Consider the following 17374-nt stretch of genomic DNA (forward strand, 5'->3'; position numbering starts at 1 on the left):
AACACCTTTTTAAGTTCACAGCCATCTATCTTGAAACCCACATCCTTAGGGACCAACACCTTAAAGACCAATCAGAATTCTTCATCTGGTCTCTGCATCCCTAAGCCCAAGCTTCCAAAATAGCGAGAGGGAAAGAAGAGGCATTTCTGTGAAGGAATTCAGATTCAATAATTTATTTTCTATATAGTGACAGCAACGGGAGTAAATACACAAGATCTTTTTTATTAATTAATAAAACAAAAAAGATGAAAAAAAACAGAAGCAACAAATGAAGAAGACCATAATGCTTATGATACATCAGCCACATGGTCAGAAAACCCATTTCTAAAGAACAACAGTTGCTGGTGTCATGGAGTTTTATTGCATTCAACAGGGGAAAGGTAGATGGTTGGAATGAAAAAGATCCATCAGCCTCCTGACAGGAACATATTATAGGGACTCTAATCCTTAACTAGGGACTCCTCTTGTCACTTCCTTTGGAGCAGAAGATGCAGGGGCAGGAGGAATTCTCCTTTATGACCTCATGACTTCTTGTGAGACAGATCAGTCCAGGCAGATACAGAGCAAGAGTCTTTGTACCCCACAGGCCACTTGCTGGTGCCCATCTTTATGTTTTAGAGAAGTGCAGAAGCCTCAGGGGGGATGTAGGATCACAAGAAGAACGGCTGCCTGAGCCCCAAGGGCATTGCGGGGAAGGGAGTGCACTATCTCAGCTCATCAGGGTCTGCTACATTCTGAGAATATCACGTTTTAACTCAACTATCTTTGGAGGGGGCCGGGTTATGGCTCTGACTCCTCTCTGGGGGTGGAGAGTGAAGATGACAAAGGCGGCCATCTGTCCCCTGAGAGACACAGTAGCAGTATAAGACGAACAGAATAACAAATCCAACTGGAAAAAGGGTTTGAGAAGGAGAGGGGAAGGAAGTATGCTAGGGGCACACTTCCAGGGAGTAGAGGAGGTTCCCACACGTGAGACTTCCGTTCTCTTGAAATAACCAGGGTTAACCCAGGTAGAGATATTCCCTTCTGCTGGGTCTAAAACCTTAGGGGTGGCTAGACATGAAGAAAGGGAATTTAACGTGGGGAGTGAACCTTATACCCCTGGCTCATCCTCCCAGCCTCCAGAACTGGCCACACCCCCAGTGAAGGGTTCCAGCTCCAGGAGGGATGTGAGGTCCTGGTGAAGAGCAGCAACAGTGAAACACCTTCACCCAGGATTCAACACTGTGGCCATCTCTGGTGCGGGTGAACGTGGAGTGAGGGAAGAGACAGGAGAGTAGTCAACCCTCAACAGAGACCTCCAGTTCCCTGCATAATCACAAGAGTCCTCACAGGTCCCACCTCCATGAGCTGCCAGCCCGCCCCCCATTCTCCACCCCACCCGCATAAGATTGGCCATATCCCATCGTATGTGTGCATGCCTGCATCCACATCTGTAGTATTTTGAAAATCTTCCATCCCAGGGCCTACCGGGAAGGAAGTGTGCCACAGTGAGCTCTATAAAGTTATCAGCAAAATTCAGACACTCTTAGTTCATCCCACACAGCAAAGTGCATCCAGAGTAGCAGCTTGAGCCAGGTCCATCTGTCCAGTCAGGTCCTGAAGATGGCAAACAACACCCTTCCCCCAGCTCCTCCTATGTTATGGAAACAACAGGACATTTTACAAAGATCAAGGCACTTGGGAGAGAGTCAACAGTAACACTCTAATGAAGCAAGCAGACTTGTTGGAGGGGAAGGGAGAAGGAAAGGAAGAGGAGAGAGGACAATGTATTTCTGAGGGCTAGGAAGAGCCTACTCAACAAGACTGAGTTATTTGGATGGAAGGAGCCTGTAGCCTGAAGTTAGCAAAAGAGAAAGAGCAGAAGTAGTGGCCAGAATATCCACAATTCCCCCAAGCCTCTCAGAACCCTACCACCTGGAACACAGAGCAGCAGTCACCATGGAGTCAGGCAGTCTTTTAGGCAAAGATGTTGGTAATAAAATCCAGGAATCGCTTAGCATACTGCTCAGGATGGACAGTAGAAATCTCTGCCCCCGCCTGTGAGAGGAGGTATGGAACATGGTGTCAGGCCCCGCACCCCTCCCCGACTCCCCACTCTCAGTTCCACTCCAGATCATTTCCATACCTAACCCTTCATCCTTCTGCCACCCCACTGCTCTGGCACAAGAGGCTCTTGAATAGTCAAGACAAGAAAGGAAAGGCTTTAGAGAACCCTCACCCCATGCTTGACAGTTTTGGCTGCATGAGCTGCTTTCTTCTTGGCATCATACTGTGTCAGGATGTCAATAAGGCCCATGAAATACACCTCCTTCTGAGGGGCCCCTGGGGAGAGAGACCAGCAATGAAGAGCAAGTACAGTCCCAATTCCCTTTCCCCAGGAACCAGTCAGATCTGTTTTGAAAAGCTAAACAGCCTCTCCACCCACCACCCTGGTCTCTGTCCTCCAGGGACCACCCTCCCCACCCTTAAAATTACCAGGCTCTTTCTCACCCTCAGCACTCCGGATGGCATAGACATCAATGAAGGATTCAAACTCTCCAGGGCCCAGGGGCCGGTGGGAATGGATGTAGCCGCCGATACCCTCAGGGGAAGTGCCATAGGCGCCCACCAGAGCAGGAGGTCCGGTCAGGCCACAGTCCCCATCTCCCTCTGACTCCTCCTCCCGCACAGGCCCCTCCTCCTCCGGTTCAGAGCCGCGAATGATGTCGTGGATGCCCAGCAGAAGGCTGTAGTCCATGATCTTCAGCTGCACTAGGAACTGAGACCCCACTGACAAATCAGAAGCCCCAGATCTCCCTCACCACTCCCAGGTACCACCCTTATACCTCCATCCCTGAATTTCCGGGGCCCTCCTGGGGAAAAGAAGTGTAAAAATTGAGGGTTGGGAGTATACCATTGCCCTTTATTACCTAATTGTCCTGGGTATCTAAGATCATTCTTTTAGCTCAAGCCAGCCACCCCCTCCATAGGTCACCTCTAGAGGGTTTTCATGACTCATACCCAACTCCCCTACATGCAGAGAACCCAAAGGGAAGGGGAGGAGTTCCCTCGTATTGTGAATGGGCAACTGCCTTGTGGGGAGCAAAAAAGGGACACAAAGCCATTTCCCACAGCACCCCAACCATCACCTCCACATCTCTCTTTAGCTTCTCTAGAAAGACTCTCTTCTCCTCTTCAGCAATATAAACTTTCTGGTTCTTGTTGAGAAAGTCCATATCCTTAAGGGTGGGCAATTCTTTAACCTGAGAATAGGTAAAGGGACATCTTGGGAATACAGCCCTTACCCGACACTCTCAGAAAACTCTGCTCTATGTAGGGCTTTGTCTCTGACTCTGGGGTGTCTAGGGGAGACAGATTTACAGCCCATCTCTCATCTGACTTCATACTAGGATGCTGCCCAGAGCCTGTTCTTACCTCTGGTGGCTTCCCCAGACCCAGCCACTGCGGCTGTACCCCAAATCACATCCCACTACTTTCTGCCTATGGTTTCAGTCCAGAACCTCCATTCTGACTTTTCTTTCTTCTTCTGAAGCAAAAACAGCTGCTTGAATATGAGAGCTCAGAATGGGAGGCGGCTGGTAAGCATTTTGCTCTTGAAGTCTGGCATTTTCACACATCCCCAAACCTTCCACATGGACTAACCCATGCCAGTGCCAAAGAAGCTCTTCCCACTGCCCCTTCCAAACAATCCCTGGATCAGGAAAAGTTTACATCTCTCTTCTTTTTGGTGGTTTAAGATAAGAATAAATAGCTGGGGATCCCTACCTCTTTATCCCAAGAAAGTCCCTTTGACCTGCCCTCCCCCATCCCTCACCCTATCAACTAAAATTATATCACCTTCTCCTTATCGCTGGCTTCCCGGGACACCAGGGAGCCCTGTGGAGAGACCCAAAGACAAAGTCAGCAGAAGTAGCTAAAAGAACAGTCAGGACCCAGCTCCTAAGACAAGTCCTCAAACCCACAGCCTTCTTTCCTTTAAAATGAATCATCCAGTGCCCTCCCTGGCCCTTCCCCACCCTCAGGTCATCAGGAGCCTCCCCTTCAGCCCTCACCTCCTCTCCTTACCTTGAGGTCATACTTCCTGTGCACAGGGAGACGGTGGCTAAACATGTTGCGCATCACAAGCATGTAGCTGTCTTCGTTGTCCACACTAACCCGGTACATTCCCAGGAACTGGGGCAGCAGTGTGTTGCCATGGCACTTCACAATGTACTGGGGTGGAAAGGAGGAAGGAAGCGGAAGAGGCTGAGCAGCTCAGGGATGGGAATTCAAATGCTACTATTCCATAGGGATTCAAGTAGAGAGGTTACAGAAGGTCCGAAGTGGTGTGGGGACTTTCTAAAGATGCCCCTGGTATCCATGCAGTTTCTGAATCCTCATCACCTTTCATTTATCCCATATGTATAATGTCTCTTAAATTTAAAGCGCCATCTCTCCTTTCATCTTTATTATTCTTTGAGATGGGGAAGGGTACGTGTTATCATCCCTCTTTATATGCAAGTAGTCACAGAACCAGTAGTAGAAATTACATCAACAAAATCATTTTATCTAGACCAGTGGTCCCCAACTCGCGGGCTGCGGACCGGTACCAGTCCTCAGCCTGTTACGAAGCGGGCCGCACGCAGGAGGTGAGCGGCAGGCGAGCTCCCCATCGCTCGCATTACCACCTGAACTATCCGCCCCCCCCCCCATCCCGGCCCCAGCTCCGGTCAGTGGAAAAACTGTCTTCCACGAAACCGGTCCCTGGTGCCCAAAATGTTGGGGACCACTGATCTAGACCAATGTTTTTTGGTGGGCTAGACTCCCACAGTAAAAATGTTTGCAAGATGGTCTATAATCTGGATTCTTAAAAAAAATTCCTCTTTCATTGCTACAATCTCCCTCAGTGTTGCTGCCTACTTCTCCTCATAGCCAACCTTCTCAGAAAATGTCAGCCATGAGTCCACTTCCTCTCTCTCATTCATACCTCAAACCACTGAAATCAGATTATACCCTCATTTCTCCTCTGAAATTTCTCTACTCCTCACTGCCTCAAATCCCTCAGTTGCCAATCTCATGGGTATCTAGTCATCATCATATTTCAACTGGCTGGCACTTGATACTACTGACCAACCTCTCCTTAAAACTCTCTTCACCCTGAGCTTCCATCACACCACTCCTCTCTATCCTCAAATCCTGTGTGGAATGCAGGAGGGCATAAATCATTAAAAGCATCTGACAACTCTCGCCAAAAAGACCCTGACGTGGTGCTGGCCCTTGGGGCTTCAGTCTCAGCCTCACCGTCAGCCACATGAGGGGAAGAGGTCTCTAGATCTGTCCCCTAGCAGGGACTTCAGAGCTGGGGATAGAGGCCTGGGGGAAGGAGGAAAACACAACCATAGCAGAGCCTCTGGGCAGCAGTGACCACGTGGCCTTACTTTTGTTCCCATCTTCCCTCCTTGTTTCCCTCCTTGGGGCCATGGGCATGGCTTTAGAGAGCCAGGGTAGTCTGGTCACCGGGAGGAGCAGAAGAAAAAGTTTTTGCTCCTTTGAACCTGATGGAGGAGGCCATTTGTATTTGGAAAATGCTCTATACATTGGGGACTGCCTGTATTTGGAAGATTCATTAACTCTTAGCATCCTGTTCTCAGCCTCCAAGCTGTATTGAGAAGTTACTAGTCTGTATTTTTATTAAGCCTTAAAACTTCTTTTATGTGCATTTGGTGCCAACTTTTTTGTAGAGCTGTATTAAAAACAACAAACTTGTGCTCACTTGTGTCTCTAACTTGTGCTAACTTGTGTCTCTATGTAACTTTGAGAGGAGCATTCGGTTATTTTTACAAGGCAGGAGTGTGTATAGCTATTGAATTAAATCTAGCAATCACGTTAAAAAAAAAAAAAAAAAAGCGTCAGACAACTCTTAGTCTCCTTTATGGGCTCTTTTCTCTTCTTGCTCCTGAAGGCTCTTTCCTTCTTTTCATTTCACTATACACATCCATAATCTTAAACCCGAACGAACTTTTTGGCCAACCCAATATAATACATTCATGGCGATAATTACCATCTATTCACCTATAGTTCTGAAATCTAGACTTCTAATCTAGTCCTCTTTCCCAAACTCCATACCCCAACCATTTATGGGACATCTATATCTGCATGAACTGAAGAAACCACAAACTCGACATGCCTAAATCCGAACTGTCTTCCTCCAAAAACCTGTTTCTTTTTCTGCTCCCCAACTGTTGGTCACTGGGCACCCAGTTATCCCTAAGCAGGAATTTGGAGCGCCTCTGCCTTAATTCCCACAATTCTCCCAAAGGTCTTCCTTTCCATCTCCACTGCATCATCCCTCCAGGCCCTTGTCATTTCTCACCTGGACTATTACAATTACCTCCTAACTGGTATCTCCACTCTCAGTATTTCCCTCCTGCAATCCATTCTCTAAAATGCTGACACAGGGATATCTCTAAATAACATATATATCACTCTCCTGCAAACCACCTCCAGGATAAAGCCCAAACTCTTTGTGTGGCTTATAAAACCCTCACAGCCTGGCTCCTGCCTAACTGTTTTTCCACAATACCTTATCCCAGCCACACTGAATTTCTTGCAGTTCCACAACACCAAGCTCTCTCATGGCTCTGTGCCTTTACAAGTGCTGTTTTCCTTTGCCTAGAGTGCTCTCTTCCTCCTTGTCCAATGGCTGGTCCCTACTAGTCATGCAAGAATCAACTTCTAGGATACTCCCTCTAAAAAACTCTCTTTGAGCCTACCAAGTGCACCTCTTGCCCCAGGTGAGTTGGGATGCTCTTCCTCTGCCACCCCAGAGCATCCCCTAGATACCTTTACTCCTTGCACGCAGCTTGCTGTGTGCTAACTAACGCTAGCTTACTGGTCTCTGCCATTAGAACAAGAGAAACTCAAGGGCCACGGCCATTTCATTCACCTCTTTCTCTACTGCCTAACATAAGAACTAATAACAACAGACATCAAATATTTGTTGAATAACCAAAAACTCTTTTAGAATCTCTCATTTATTCCTTGCGCATTGATTTTGGTGAGATTTTTCTTCAGTAGAAAGATATTCAGGCATGTTTTTACTCCCAAAATAGTCCAGAAACTTCACATTCCAAATTCATCTGATCGGACAGAATAGCTTCCCTAATCCCACTTAGGGCTGGATATGATCATGGCTTCCCTCCTTCAATCTATCCCAATTGTGCACTTATCCTGGTTTTCTCCCCAGACTGCATTTATTCCTGATAGTACATTTGGTGTTAACACTTCATCTAATTCTGACTTAGTCTAAAGTTTATACTTTGCTATACATGTACCCTTTTTGCATCTATCAATTCACAGTGGTTTTAGATTAGAAGTGCCAAATGAGAAGGAACACAAACTCTTCTATTTAATCAAACACAAACTGGTATGCAGAGGCTCTCTTTTTGAAATGCCTTGTTTTCAAAAGTATGATGTCAAATGCTTCTTGGGGAACAAAATGTGGTATAGGGAGGAAGAGGGACAGGAAGTCTCCCAAGTGCTCTGGAGCTGAGTTATGAGTAGGGAGGGGAAGAACGAGGCTGGAGAGAGACCCGACCTGATGGTAGTTGGAGAGGTTGCTATGCATGTCAGCAATGTCCTCACTGGATACTTCTTTGATGACCAGAGTCCGATCATAGGAGATAAGGAAGCGACCATCACTGCCTTCACTTTCACTCGGGGGACTTCGGGTAAGGGACACCTGGGGACACAGAATAGGCTAGAAGCTCTTTTCCTCCCCTTTATATAGAGATGCAAGTCTAGGACAGTGGCCAACTGAACACACCTGAAAGTGGATAAAATCTTGACATAAGAGGATGAGCAAGGGTTCTAAATTTGGTGTCCATATATGGACTAAATGAAATTGAAAGCAAAATTTTTAATGTATCTACGTTTCCCCCCAAGGATAGGGTTTATAGCTTTCTTCAGATTTTTTAGATGCCTGTGACCACAAAAAAGTAAAGAATACCTGTGAAGGCCCTCATTTCTCCAAACATGACTGTCCCAAGGATTCCCCAGTTGTCAGGGAGAAAGGACTATCCTCACCCAATGGACTCTCACCAAGTAATCCTGGTCATCAATACCAAATCGATCACGCAGGTTCCTGAAGACCTGGGGACAATACTCCTTGAACTTGAAATGACTGGGCAGATTTTCCCTGCAATAGGGGTTTTCAAGATAAGAAACAAAGTACCAATATTACCTTATATTTATGTAGGGCTTGACACTTTATAAAGCACCTTCACACATATTACCTTATTTGATCCTCATAAAACCCTTGTGAGGTCCTTTAAAGGTGTATTATTCCATTTCATAGAAGGGGAGGCTGGCTCAGGGTGGTTGAGTGACCTGCTGCAGTCACATGACTGGTAAGCGGCTTAAGTAGAACCAGGATCTACTGCCCATCCAAACAGCAGCATTTTCCAAATCTCAAGCAAGTCAGAGACATCCCTAAATAAGCAATAGGTCTTGAATGGCATCTTCTGATACTAGGAGGGCTTACAGGACTCAGGTATTTCTTTCAGGGAGTCCCTCTCAGAAACTAATGGTAATGGCATCTAAACGTATTTATTACTTTGTCAATCTCCAGGCTAGAGGAGAGGTAAACTAGTACACATAGGTAAGGGTGTAAGGAACATTGGAAATTACTTTAGTGGTTTCTTTACAAAATACTGAATTTCTGCATTGGAAGGAAGGTTAGACAATACAATAACAACTTGTAAGTTGCCTTCTAAATCTAAAACCTTCAACTCATTCAATCTTAACTCTTAAAATTATTTATTCTCTTTTCTAGGAAGGTTGACATGAGAAGGGTGGGGATTCCCACATACCTGCGGAAAAGGTGATTGTTGACCTTGATCTTGGAGCTGGCCTTAAAGTCATCTGGCAGCAGCATCACCGGGGGAGGCACCTGGCTGAGCTCATTGATCTGATAAGCCAAAACAAGAACAGGAAGGCAGTGAGTAGGGGTTGGAGAGCTACTTATACGCTGTGTCTGGGCAAGAGTCAGAAAAGGGCAACTCAAACCTCATTCCCTTAAAAACACTGGTTATGCATATGCTTGACAAAGGTGAGAGTATGCGTCTGCCATCTTCTGCTGCCCAAGGCCTGCAGTAAGCAACCCTTGCACACAGCCCCTCACACTCCTGCCCCCGTGGAACTTCATGCTCACAACAGTCATTTTATATTAGGCAAACTCTGTAAGCAACTCTGGACTATTTTTTAAAGCTGTGACAAATTCTAGAGAAAAAAAATACCCTCAGCAGACTCAAGACATTCAAGACAAACAGTTCCATGCTCCACTGGAAACAAAAGGTGTTTTCAAAGTACAAAGAGAGTTAAGGGGACTCTGAGGGGTCGACAGCAGCGAGAATGAAACGTCCATATCCTGAAGGAGGCATCTCCTTACAAACAGGACCAGTCCTTCCAGACCACTCTGACCCAGTTCTCTGTAAGTAGGTCCCCACCTGCCTAGGTGTAAGATAAAAGAAAAACAGCTGATTTCAGAGGGAATGCAGGCAGGCAAAGGATATGAGCTCATTAGGCATCTGTTCACTGAAGTCAAGCCAACCCACAGCCCAAAGGATGCAAGCATCACATGCTCTCCTCAGCCCCAAGAATCAGCAGTCTGCTAATTCAGGGTGGAAAGGGGGATCCTGCACTAAGAAATGCCCAGGAGATGTGCTTTCTCCCCACTGTTGCCATAGTATCTTTCACGCACCCTTATCACTTGACTCTAACCTCTAGTTTACGTGAGTTCCCCACCTGGGTTGTGAGCTCTGGTAAGGACCAGTTCTAGTCATCTGCATCACTCAGGTGCCTAGCTAGCACAATATCTGGCCCACAGTGGTCCTGAAGTGTTTATTAACTGAATAAACAGATGCCTTGCCTATCCTTACTTGATCATTCGACAGAGGTTATGAAGTGTAGTCTAACCTAAATCCCATACACTGCAATGGAAACCTAGCTCCTCTCATTCTCAGTAGGAAAGGAGGACAGAACATATTCCTCCAGAAAAAAAAAAGCCACTAGAGATTCCCAGCCTAAAATTCAGCTACAGTTCTTCATGCCCCCTCCTCGCCACCTGCTGTTAAACAGGCTGAATCATCACTAAGACATATGTTCAAGGAATTTCTCCATTCCAGACCCTTGAAGTAAATGTGTGCTGGCTGGAGGATGGGGTATTGGGGCTAAAGTATATATACCTAGGGAAGCTGACGCAGGTCTTATGTGTAATTCCCCAATCCTTACCAAAGGAAAACCCTCCTTAAGCTTCCCAAAGGGATGGATGGATGAGTCATAACAGAGGCAGCCCACCTCCATCAGCCTTGCCCATACCAAGTGCCTTAGACTGAGCTGGGAGCAGTCCACAGAGCCACAAATGCAAAAGGGAGGTGACACACCCCCAGATGACTTTCTAAGCCACATAAAAATGTGACAAAAACTGTATTCCTCCTCATCCCCTTCCACCTCCACAACACTACCATGACTATAATGTTTCAAGGAAGTTGAGTTTTTAAAATATTGCTTGGTGGCTTCCCTGGTGGTGCAGTGGTTGAAAATCCGCCTGCCAATGCACGGGACACGGGTTCGACATCTGGTCCAGAAAGATCTCACGTGCAGGGGAGCAACTAAGCCCGTGTGCCACAACTACTGAGCCCGCGTGCCGCAACTACTGAAGCCCGCATGCCTAGAGCCTGTGCTCCGCAACAAGAGAAGCCACCGCAATGAGAAGCCTGCGCACCCAACACAGCCAAAAATAAATAAATAAAATAAATTAAAAAAAAAAATTTTTTTTTTAAATATTGCCTGTCACATTCAAGGTCACTGCATCCCTCCAATCCAGATCTGAGGGAAGGGGGGCAATGGCTGTGCTTCCTTCACCTGAGGTATCCTCAGGAAAGCAGATGAGCTGGCCTCTTTTGGCCTCCTCCGGATTCCCAGGCCAACCGTCTACAGCAGTTCCCTGATTCTAAAGTTCACCACCATAATGTCCCCATGACCAGAGCTCCTGAGCCAGATCTTTGGTCAAAGATGACCCCCACTTACACCAAATACCATTACTCCAGCCAGCAATGGGTTGCAATTAAGACCAAAGGCTTACATACATTAAGTGCTGAGTAAGTGCAACCACTAGGCTCAGGGTGGGGTAGCTTCTCTGAAATGCTGTACCTCTGGAAGGGAAAGGAAGGGACACATGCAGGATTAGAAGGTCCAGGAAGCCTGGAGCTTCCCCCAAAGCCAAGGTTCCAAAGTCACGGACGGCGGCTGTAAAGCAAAGTGCAAAGGAGAAGTGAACGATTCCCTTCATCCAGTTACCCTCTCCGCTCCCCTTCTACACTTACACTCTCACCGGAGACCTCACCACTACCAAGCCAGAAGAGCTACTCTCCCTAATGTCCTTCCAGACGGAGCCGGGTCCCGGCCGGTCTCCGTGGCCTGAGGCTGGAACTGACTGGAAGGAGGCAGGGAGCTGGATTTCAGTTGGGGAAGATGGAACCAGAGTGGAGGAGTAACGGGCGGATGGAGAGACAAAAGTCTACGTTAAAAAGAAAAAAAAAAAGGTCTAGAGCGAGAAGGTACGCTGGGTGAAACACCTGAGGGTAGGTGGGCAGGGACCAGGACAGCCTGGGGGAAAAGTGGCAGCGCTAGGGGCTCCGGAGGCGGGAGCCTGGAAACAGACAAGCCCGGAGGAGCTGAGGGGTTCGGACAGGGCCTCCGCGGGGCCAGGGCCGGGGCCGGGGCCGGGGCAGGGGCCGGGGCCGGGGCCGGGGCCGGGGCCGGGTCTCACCGAGTGGGCTACGCCCCACAGGAACACGCCCATCAGCGGGTCGGCCGCGCGGAACACCTTCACCTTCTGCTGCACGAAATGCTTCTTCTTGGTTTTGGAAGCGAAGCCGAAACCTGTGCCGGAAGCCGCTGTCGGCGTCGGTACAGTGGCCGGCGGGACCGAGGAGGACGCCATAGTCTCCTGCACACCCAACCAAGTGAAAGCCAGAGCCGGCCGCGATGTGGTCTCCCAACCCCGGAAGCGGCGCTCACCTGCGCCTCCGTCACGTGACCGGAGGCTGGTCCGCAGGCGCGCGAGCAGGGCGGGGCAGGCTGGCTCCGCCCCCTGGCGGCCGCCCGTCTGCCCCAAAGCCCGCGCGTTGGCTGGACTCACCTGGCGGCGGGGAGTCGCACCGAAGCCTTTTGCCCTGAGGGCTGCGAGCAGTCCGCGAGGCCCAGACCAGTCATCCAGGCGTAGGGGAGGCTGCCTGGACTGGCCTGATTTAACCCCTTGGTCTAGGACTTCTTTGCTGCAAAGTCGCCGCCTTCCGGTTTTGCCCAGTTTCTAGGAATAACCTCCGCCCTGAAGCTAACCCGAAAGCATTTCTTTTTTTTTTTTTTTTTCATTTCTTTTTGAAGTAGGAGATCCCTTAAGTGGGTTTTGTGCTTTTGGAAAGACCTCTCAGGCATCATTCTGGAGGGTGACCAGAGTACTGCAAAAGTCTAGGCACGAGATGAGGAACTAAAACAATGACTATTGGGATGGAAAGAAGGGGCTGGCATCTAAAGGTATAGTTTGATGTCAATTTGTAAAATCCTTAGTGGATGTGGGATTTGAGGGAAAGGGAGACACTGAGAATGAATCCCAGGCTTCTGGCTAAGGTGTAGAGAGATGGCGGTGACATGAAAAGGAGCGGTTTTGGTTGAAAACAAGAGTTCAATTTGGACCGTGTTTGAGGCACCTGAGGGCAGCCGGACATATGGGCCCAGAGTTCAGCAGAATGATCTGGGCTGGGGATAAAAGTTTAATTTTTGCGAAGAATCTGTAGGTGTGGATGACACCTCCCAGGGAGAGCAAGGAAAGGCTGAACCCTGGTATAGGCCACCATGTGAGAGGCTAGAGGGAGAAGACTGAGAAGGGGTGGCCAGAGAAGTAAAAGGGGCCAGGAGAGCAGGGTCACAAAAGCCAAGGGAGTTGAATTTCGAGAAGGAAGGAATGGAGAGCAGTGTCAAATGTCATGGAAAGGTGAGGCAAGACATGGATGGAGAAGTGCCCACTGTCTTTGGCAACTAGTGACCTCTGGAAAGCACTTTCAGCAGAACAAGAGCCAGATCCAGGTGGGCTGAGGTATGAATAGGAGGTGAGGAAGTGGGGAAGGGAAGCGTGGGACTTCATCAGGAAATTTGGTTGTGAGAAAACAAGGTGGGGGGTGGCTTATAGAGAAACACAGTAAAACACACTTTTAAGGGAGACCTTACCAAGGACAAGGGAAGAAATCACTGGACAGAAGTTAACGAAGAAAATGCAAACTGCCCAAGTCTGCATCACTTTTAGTTATTTTATATATTTTTTGTTTGTTTTAGTTTCTTAATTTTTATTGGAGTATAGTTGCTTTACAATGTTGTGTTAGTTTCTACTGTACAGCTATACATATACATATATCCCCTCTTTTTTGGATTTCCTTCCCATTTAGGTCACCACAGAGCACTGAGTAAAGTTCCCTGTGCTATACAGTAGGTTCTCATTAGTTATTTTATATATTGAGTCTTTGTAAGTACCTCAGGAATGAAGATCTAGAAGGGCCTTGATTTAGTCCAGAGAAGGGAGATTTATCACTTGTCAGACGGGAGAAAGCAAAGGGATCTGTGTGGACAGAGGTAAGTGTGTAGGTGGGGGGGGGAGATGAAGAATTTCACACAGTCACCTTAATTTACCCTCTAAAACAGACAACGTTGTTGCCTAAGAGAGGAGGGTGAGAAGGGATCTTGAGGAGTGAGGGTTTAGACTAGCTGCTCTGGAGAGTGGGAGAGAAAACAGCGTGGACACACAGAAAGAACGTTAAACCGGCACCAAAGGTCCAGTTACCTCTGGGGCTCTTTGTTTTTAATTGCCCCAGTGTTTTGGTTGTGTGGTTTTCTCCACTTATCTCAGAAACTTTGAAGTAAGAGCAGAGAAGACAGGTAGGGCTATGCTCTAAAATGGGGGTTAGAAGGGTGATTGTGGTAAACAATCTTGGGACAAGATAGCTGAGCTCTTGGCGAGGGAGGGATGCAGACGTGCTAGAGGGATGGAATTGATGCTGGGGCTGAGGGTGGTCTGGGGAAAACAATGAAGAAAACAGGATACCATTTTTTGTTAAAAATTACAAACAACCTAGATAGATGTCCACCAATAGTGGAATGGTTGAATAAATTATAGGATAAGTTTATAAAAAATCATGTATTTTTTTAATGAGGTAAATATGTATCTTGACATGAAAAGATCTCTAGCACATATTGTCAAGTGGGGAAAAAAACCTGTGTGTAAATATATGGAAAAACACCTGGAAGGATATATCCCACACTGTCATAATGCCATTACATGCAGGGAAGGGAGTGAGACTGGGGAGGGATAAAGACTTACAACACCGGAGAGCCATCATTGAATTTATTTTATTTTAAAGGTATCTATGTACATCAAGTAAATACACACTGGGGTTGGTGCAGTTTGGTTTGTCTTCCACGCTGGCATGCAACATTTTGGCAGATGTGAGGGGGCAGGCCAGGTGCCCCTCGTGGAGACCCTGGCTCTCTGAAAGGAATGTGGTGAGGGGGGTGGGAGGAGGGGGAGGAGGAGGATGTGGAGTGAAGCTTCTGGTGAAGGCTTTGTGTGTGTGTCGTTTCTTATTTATGTAAGTGAATTATATTTCCCTTACATCTTGCTAAAGAGAAGGCTGTTCCCTCTGTCACCTCTCTCCTCATCTGCCCTACACCTTCACATTTTCTTCTGTGTTTTAAAAGAGTCATTTGGTGGCAAGATTACATAAAGCCCACTGGATTCTTGGGTGCCCTGCTGGCCGATCTTAGCACAAGTCTCCAGGTGCACAGGTATCTTCCTTCCTCTCCGCTTGCGTCTGGAGACAGCGTGGCTCACCAACCCCACCCTTTCCCCCTTTGCTTGGGGCAGGGGAGCCAGATTGAACCCCTTTCCTCAGAGCAGTGGTTTTCAATCTACTCTACAGAATCCTTGGGGTCTCTTAAGGACTGTTCAAGGGCTCCTCAACTAGTGAAGCATTTTCCACCAAACAACAAAAATGCAAACTGCCCAGGTCTGCGTCACTTTTAGCTATTCTTTATATCAGCGTTCTATATGAGATTGGTTCTGAAAAATGTTTGAATATCACCGCCTTGGATTTATTCTACACCCCTCTGGTATATATATTTTTTCCCTGCATTTCTCCTTAATTGCTAAAAAGGGCCCAACAGGTAAAGGGAGAAAGGACTTTTTTCTTTGAAGGAGTCACAGGCCAATACAGGCTGTATTTACCAGCTGACCCTCACACTGAGCTTCTCTTTCCTGACTTAGAAACTAGGTGATGGGTTGCCCTGCTACCCTGTTCTTCCATCCCAGATAAGACTGGCTATCTGGACACCAGGTTATATTTCTTGATTTGGACTTCCTTGTGACCTCCACTCTCCATCCCTGCAGTTACCTGGAAAGCCACCTTAGCACCATGTGGTAGGACAGGATAGAAAACAAAACAATAGTCCTGTCAATTCCATAGGGAGTGGGGGAGCCCCCTGGGTCAAGCCCTTGGGCTCCTCCACCTCTGGAAAATCTGCCCTGCTCTTTTCTTTAAAGTGCACTTAATACCAGATGAGGACATTATAGAGGGAATTCTTTTCGGAAAAAAACATTTTTTAATGTGTATCATCGGGGAAAAGTCAGGCTCCAGCTTGAAAGGAAGGCATTTCAAGATACCTATTTTGCCAATGAACTGGAAGCCCCCAAACCAAAAGGTGGAGATGGGAAGAACATACAGCCCAATATGGGACAGAGAAAGGAATCCAGCCCATCACTGTGGCAAAAAAATACTTAGGAATTTTCCAGTCTGTTTACCCCCAAAGCCAAAGAAGGAATCATTTTGCTTACGCTTGGCTATAACTATCACCGTGGACAGATGAGCAACCATTTGACAGATTGTTGGAAATGGGTTGGCCTCCTTAATTTTTCAAAATAATTTTAAGCAGCTTTGGGTTCTGGTCATGAGCTCTGGGGTAGAGAGTATCAAAAGGAGTTTTGAGGAGAAAGGGAAGTGGTCCCTTGAGCAAGCCATGTTCTTGGTTGTCCAGGGGGCACAGGAAGAGGGAGGCAAAAGGCAGACCTCGGGGGGCAGAGGTGCACACCCAGAACCCCTCCGTTTGGGTGAGGGGTGTCTGAAGAAAATTCACCGTATAATTTAAGCAGTCCTTCCACTTTACCCTCCCCTGTGCTAAACGTGGAAGAGGAGGGAGGAAGAGTCTATTTCTGTATCTTCTCATGACGCTAAGACATTCTTCTGCTTAAGGCTTTGTGTGCGTGCATGTGTGTGTGTGTGTTTGTGAAGGATCACAGCCCTCTAGCTCCCATTTTCCTTTTATCATCTCCGTGACTAACACCATTCAGTGTGAGAGATGCATATATGAGAGAAAGAAGAAACGCTGACCCTCCTCCCTATGGCCCCAAATGAGGAGGGTATACTATGCTTAGAAATTACTAAATACATCATTAGATACTAGAGAGTATGACAGAGAGAAGAGAGAGACATAGCAGCAGCTTTTGATATATAGATACAGAGTACAAAGAGATACAGAGTAAGAGAAGACATCAAACATAGTACAGTCGAACAACAAGGACTGGGGAGGGAGTTAGTATCAGAGACCACAGGTTTGCAGCATGCTGAGAGGAGAGGCCTCAGTCCCTCTTAGAAACTGGGGAAGAAAGAGAAAGAGGTTGTGAGGAACCACCTTGCAGCCCGGTTACTGAAGAGGAACAGGGTGGCATCTGTACCAACTTGGGTTTACAGTCCTGTTCCTTTGATATCAACAACCAGACGCCACCCTCCCAGCTCCTGCTCCTCCACCCGCAGGCCTTCCCTAACTCTTCCTCCCCCATTCCTACTGCTTGCTTCTCATGCCTTTCTGCCTGCGTGTGCCTGGCCTATTACTCTGGAAAACCCCTGGAGAGGGCTCAGCTTGGATGCCGCCCACTAGGAGACTGGCCATGTTCTCTCGTTTCTCGTTCTCCAAGGATCCAAGGTGGACAATAAAACAGGATCCCAGGGCCCGTTTTGAGCCATAAAGCAACCCTGGCGAGAAGCCTGGTGACACACAAGAACCAGGAAGGTGCCTGTGCTGCTAGGAGAGCACAGGGAACAGGGGAGGGGACCCAGGACAGAGGTGAAGGTGGGGCTTGGAGGTGGGCACGCAGCTGTTTTCCACCTCCACTAGAAAGACTGTAGGGGAGTGCTGATACAGCAGCTAGAGGAACAAAAAGTTAGACTTCCTGGGGCATTTGCTAAAGCTCATTGGTGACATATACAGATATGAGTATAGGACACAGAGA

The 17374-nt window shown here is 47.6% G+C and overlaps 2 protein-coding genes across 5 annotated transcripts in view; both read right to left on the reverse strand.

The window, feature by feature from the left end:
• Positions 1-157: 157 nt before the first annotated feature.
• Positions 158-12103, reverse strand: PIP4K2C (phosphatidylinositol-5-phosphate 4-kinase type 2 gamma). Of its 3 annotated transcripts, none has more exons than XM_082421239.1 (11): positions 11813-12103; positions 8853-8950; positions 8083-8179; positions 7580-7723; positions 4069-4215; positions 3841-3879; positions 3132-3245; positions 2494-2761; positions 2222-2325; positions 1918-2040; positions 158-1636 (listed from the first exon to the last, which is right to left on the reverse strand). In XM_082421239.1, exons 1-10 carry the CDS (start codon positions 11984-11986, stop codon positions 1960-1962), a joined length of 1266 nt encoding a protein of 421 aa, XP_082277365.1. In that variant the 5' UTR covers positions 11987-12103; the 3' UTR covers positions 158-1636; positions 1918-1959. The 3 variants fall into 3 exon arrangements, with proteins under 3 accessions (XP_082277365.1, XP_082277364.1, XP_082277363.1); XM_082421238.1 differs by having other exon boundaries at positions 1941-2040; positions 11813-12102; XM_082421237.1 differs by having other exon boundaries at positions 158-2040; positions 11813-12102.
• Positions 12104-14426: 2323 nt separating this feature from the next.
• The window catches only part of KIF5A (kinesin family member 5A), a 32335-nt gene continuing 29387 nt past the window's right edge, over positions 14427-17374 (reverse strand). For both annotated transcript variants that reach the window (XM_082421205.1, XM_082421204.1), the window contains exon 29: positions 14427-16740. The gene's annotated coding sequence lies outside the window, so the exon portion shown is untranslated. The remainder of the gene's footprint in view (positions 16741-17374) is intronic.

Source organism: Balaenoptera physalus (genome assembly GCF_965194825.1).
Source record: "Balaenoptera physalus genome assembly, chromosome: 13".
NCBI lineage: Eukaryota > Metazoa > Chordata > Mammalia > Artiodactyla > Balaenopteridae > Balaenoptera > Balaenoptera physalus.